At 47.8% G+C, this 5,275-nt stretch overlaps 1 protein-coding gene across 1 annotated transcript; it reads left to right on the plus strand.

The window, feature by feature from the left end:
• Positions 1–1,957: 1,957 nt before the first annotated feature.
• Positions 1,958–3,494, plus strand: ACTL7A (actin like 7A). The gene has a single exon (XM_046644109.1). It carries the CDS (start codon positions 2,112–2,114, stop codon positions 3,456–3,458), a length of 1,347 nt encoding a protein of 448 aa, XP_046500065.1. The 5' UTR covers positions 1,958–2,111; the 3' UTR covers positions 3,459–3,494.
• The last annotated feature ends 1,781 nt before the right edge of the window (positions 3,495–5,275 follow it).

Raw genomic sequence — 5,275 nt, forward strand, 5'->3', positions numbered from 1 at the left:
ACAATGGTAAGATAATAAATTGGTGTTTTAAGCCATCAAATTTGTGGTAATTTGTTACAGCAGCAAAAAGAAACTAATACAAGCTCTTAGAGGAATCCAGGGCAGTGAAAATGTACTAAGCAGCGGCAGATTTCTCAGCATTCAAGAGGCAGGGTTAAGAAGGAAAATAGATGACTCTAAATTAAATATGCCTCTGTTTATCACAGAAGCTCTTTTGAAATAGAGTCAAACAATCCAAGTTGGCCATGCAAACCCCTGAGTAGCAGAGGCAAGTAAACTTTTTCAGGCAGCCAGGCAAGAAAAAAGTACTTTCCTATTCTTTCAAATCCAATGCCATCTCATCCTCTACCCATTGAACCAAGAAGCTGAGATTTTGTTTTTGAGATGACAGCTTCGCTGCCCCCATCAGATAGTCACAAGGCTCATGAGACTGGACATGGTCCTTTTCTTCTCTCACACCCCACAACGAGCCAACAGCATCCACAGTAACCTCCTCAAGGGAGAAAGTCCAGCACTGTAGTAACTGTTTGTTTTATGAAGAGCACAGGAGTCCATAAGATTGGATTCTGGGGGGCTGGCCCCGTGGCCGAGTGGTTAAGTTCGCGCGCTCTGCTGCAGGGGGTCCAGTGTTTCGTTGGTTCAAATCCTGGGCGCAGACATGGCACTGCTCATCAAACCACGCTGAGGCAGCGTCCCACATGCCACAACTAGAAGGACCCACAACGAAGAATATACAACTATGTACTGGGGGGCCTTGGGGAGAAAAAGGAAAAAAATAAAATCTTTAAAAAAAAAAAAAAAGATTGGATTCTGGGTGCCTTGAGCATGGCAGGTGCCAACACCAACATGCCCACCTTCAGAGATGGCAAGTGAGATGGTGGTCAAGCAACCTCAGAGACACATCAGGTCTCATCAAGTTGTGTCCACAGCACATCCCTAGGAAGAAGTCATAGTTAGGAGAACTTGGCCACTGCTAGCTAAATCTCCTTGGGTGAGCTATGCAGCTAAGAGCGTCAATGTTCTCATCAGTGGGACTTCTGGTCTAGTTTTGTTGCCAAGCCAATGACCCTGGATGAAGGAGGAGTATATGTCCAAATTTGTGTCCAAAAATAATTCCTCTGCAGATTGTCCTAAGGAACAAGTGAGACAGAAGTACTTGGCAGTCACCATAGCAGCAATTGGTCCTGCTAAAATCTAAATCAGATGGTGTCAACTCTCTGCTCAAAATTCTCTAGTGCTTTCTGACCTCACACAGAGTCAGACCCAAAGTCCTAGCAATGGTCATGAGGCCTGATGTGAGCTGCTCGCCCTCCCCACACAATTACTTCTCCCATCTCCACTGCTCTCTCCACTCCAGCCACACTGATCTTCTTGGGATCCTCTAACCTGAAGATTGACAACCTTTTTCTGTAAAGGGCCAGATAGTCAATATGTATTTTCAGCTTTGTGGGCCATACAGTCTTTGTTGTAATGACTCAATTCTGCAGTTGTAGAACGAAAACAGCCAATGTACACGAATGAGTGTTCCAATAAAATTGTTTACAAAAACAGGCAAGCGACCAGTCTGCGGACCCCTCCTCTAAATCATCAGTCACACGTCCGCTTCCAGTAGTCTGTACCTGCTGCTCCCAATACACATGTGGCACTCTCCTTCACGTCTTCACTCAGGTGTCACCATCTCAGAGAGCCCTGGCCAGGCACACTAACACAGCCGCCCTCCCCTGCTCTTTTTCTTTTGCCCTTAACATCTTATAACAAATATTTATGTTGGATATTGTCTGTCTCTCACCAATCCCCATTGAATAGAATGTAAACTCTACAAGGGCAGAAATTTTTGTCTTTTTTTTCACTGCTGCCTTGTATTCCCAGCTGCCTTGCACCTAGCAAGCACTCAATACATATTAACAGATTGGATAAATCAGGTTTAATACAAGATTCAGAAGTTAAGCCACTTCAAAAACTACCCCAAATTTACCCCAACATGGGACAAAAGTTCCCAGTATCTAGAAAGCCCCAGGTCACTGGATTATGTCATAATCAGTGATGTCATCATTGGGGAAGTTCTCAAGTTGCCCTCTGATTTAAGCCTTTCAGGCCTTGAAGCCAGTGGGATGGAGGGGCTTTCTGAGAGCACGAGGGCTCTTAATAGTGTGTGGGCTCCACAGACAGCAATCACAGGGGATGGGCCTGCCAAGAGAGTGCGTGAACAGGCATCCCTGCAGACACAAATCCTCCAGACTGCCTCCCTAAAGGACGGCCCGGCAAAGCGAGCAGTGTGGGTCCGCTCTAACCATTTGGAGCCAGAAGAACCTACCAAATCAACAGTGGTCAAGGAGAAGCCCAAGCTAGGGGTGACCAAAGCAGTGGTTGTGGACCTTGGCACTGGCTACTGTAAATGTGGCTTTGCTGGGCTGCCAAAGCCCACCCACAATGTCTCATCGACAGTGGGCAAGCCCTACATGGAGACTGCCAAAACCGGGGACAATCGCAAGGAGACATACGTGGGGCAGGAGCTCATCAATCCAGGGGTTCGTCTCAAGCTAATTAATCCTCTGCGACATGGCATTATCGTGGACTGGGATACAGTGCAGGATATCTGGGAATATCTCTTCCATCAAGAGATGAAGATTGCCCCAGAGCAGCATGCAGTCTTGGTTTCAGACCCACCCCTGAGCCCACACACCAACAGAGAGAAGTATGCTGAAATGCTGTTTGAAACCTTCAGCACTCCTGCAATGCACATCGCCTACCAGTCCCGCCTATCCATGTACTCCTATGGAAGGACCTCCGGCCTGGTTGTGGAGGTTGGCCACGGTGTCTCCTACGTAGTCCCCATCTACGAGGGTTATCCTTTGCCCAGCATCACTGGACGGCTAGACTATGCGGGATCTGACATGACAGCCTACTTGATGGGCCTGATGAACAACTCGGGGAAATACTTCACTGAGGACCAGATGGGCATTGTGGAGGACATCAAGAAGAAATGCTGCTTTGTGGCCCTGGACCCCATTGAAGAGAAGAAAGTCCCAGCTACTGAGCATATGATCCAGTACACGCTGCCAGACGGGCAGGAGATACACCTGTGCCAGGAAAGGTTCCTCTGCTCAGAGATGTTCTTCAAGCCTTCTCTGATCAAGTCCATGCAGCTGGGACTCCACACCCAGACAGTGTCCTGCCTTAACAAGTGTGATATCGCCCTCAAACGAGACCTCATGGGGAACATCCTGCTCTGTGGGGGAAGCACTATGCTCAGAGGCTTCCCTAACCGTCTGCAGAAGGAGCTGAGCAGCATGTGTCCAAATGACACCCCCCAGGTAAACGTGTTGCCTGAAAGAGACACTGCAGTGTGGACGGGCGGGTCCATCCTGGCATCACTTCAGGGCTTCCAACCACTGTGGGTCCACCGCTCTGACTACGAGGAACACGGGCCTTTCTTCCTCCACAGAAGGTGCTTCTGAACTCTGATGAGGCATGGTCGCTGTGGTTGCCATGCATCAGCTATGCTGGGTGAGCACCCATGCTACATATAGGGAGCTGAGCCAGCACAGACACTCCTGTACTATTAAACGAGCCTCATGTTCCCCTCCACAGTGTTTCTCTATTTCCTAACTTAATGAGAACAACTTCATATGTGCAGCAGCTGCCTTAAAATATACAACTGCCAAAACAAAAGGTGGGGTAGGGGTCGGCCCAGTGGCGCAGCGGTTAAGTGCCCAGGTTCCACTTCGGCAGCCTGGGGTTCACTGGTTTGGATCCCAGGTGCGCACATGGCACCGCTTGGCAAGCCATGTTGTGGTAGGCGTCCCACATATAAAGTAGAGGAAGATGGGCATGGATGTTAGCTCGGGGCCAGTCTTCCTCAGAAAAAAAGAGGTGGATTGGCAGTAGTTAGCTCAGGGCTAATCTTCCTCAAAAAAAAAAAAAAAAAAAGGTGAGGCAGGGGCGAGTGTGGACAACGGATGAAAAAGACATGCATTACATATTGACTGCTTACACATTCTTGGGAGAATCTAGCTCTAAAATTATGTTGTCCCTTATTTTGTGTATTCCCCATTTTAGGTACTATTGTATTATTAAAATATGCTCAGGAAGAGGACTGTGACGCAGATAGATTATAGAGTAAATGTCGCTGGGGCATATTAAGAGGATCCCTTTCGATACACACCAAGTAGTAGTATGCAGTGATGGTTCGATCTCCCACAAATCAGCAGAGTATTTTCATACTTCATCAGCAATTCTGAAGGCTTGGAAAAAGCTGACAAAGATGTCTGATTCCTGCTTTAACTGTACTTTCTTTTAGTTCCAACAGTCACTTATGTCTCAATACCAGTTCTTAGCAAGCCATCACGGTGACTGGCTGCTGAAACCTGGTACATTATGAGAAGGTATGTGTATACGTCTTACAGGGGCAATTCTTCAGAGAACAAGTGCCAAATAGATTCCCCCTTTTTAAAAACAGGGGTCAGGAGCTGCCCCCAACCATAGTGGTTAAGTTCGTGCACTCCACTTTGGCAGCCTGGGGTTTGCAGGGTTGAATCCTGGCTGTAGACCAACACACCAGTCATCAAGACATGCCGTGGCGGCATCCCACGTACAAAATGGAGGAAGACTGGCACAGATGTTAGCTCAGTGACAATCTTCCTCAAGCAAAAAGAGGAAGGTTGGCAACAGATGTTAGCTCAGGGCCAGTCTTCCTCACCAAAAAAACAGGTGCACAAAAATTGACAATAAAGGCATGGGAAAAGATTAAAAAAAATATATAGAGGTCAGAATTATCTTAGGTTATCAGCACTGAGGTCATGAGGATGCAAGCCATGATCTTCTCCAGACACTTCAAGAAGCAGCTGCTCATCTCCCACCAGATTGGATTCTCCATCAGCCTGAAGCGTATACGGCTGGGGTATGGGATGGGCTCAGGATAGAGGCTGCTGGTTCTGGGGCTGATGGTGTGGGTCTGTGGGAGGCTGCCCCATGATGGTAATTCTAACCCAAATGAGGAGTCCGAGGGAACATACAGACCCTCATGGCCAGGGAGGCCCTTCCAGGGCACAGCATGTTCTGTGGTATTCCTGCGGGGGCAGTTTGTAATTGGAACATAGGTTTTTAGAACAGATCCCAGGACATTCTCTGCCGTCTCTAAAGCTCACATTTGAACAAGACCGGCAGGCAGCACAAAATAATGGAAAGAACATGGGCTCTGGATTCTGTGGTTTGAAACCTTAGTTTACCACCTAGCTGTGCGACCTGAGTCTGCTTACCTGTGAAATTGAATTCA

This window comes from Equus quagga, chromosome 1 (genome assembly GCF_021613505.1).
Source record: "Equus quagga isolate Etosha38 chromosome 1, UCLA_HA_Equagga_1.0, whole genome shotgun sequence".
NCBI lineage: Eukaryota > Metazoa > Chordata > Mammalia > Perissodactyla > Equidae > Equus > Equus quagga.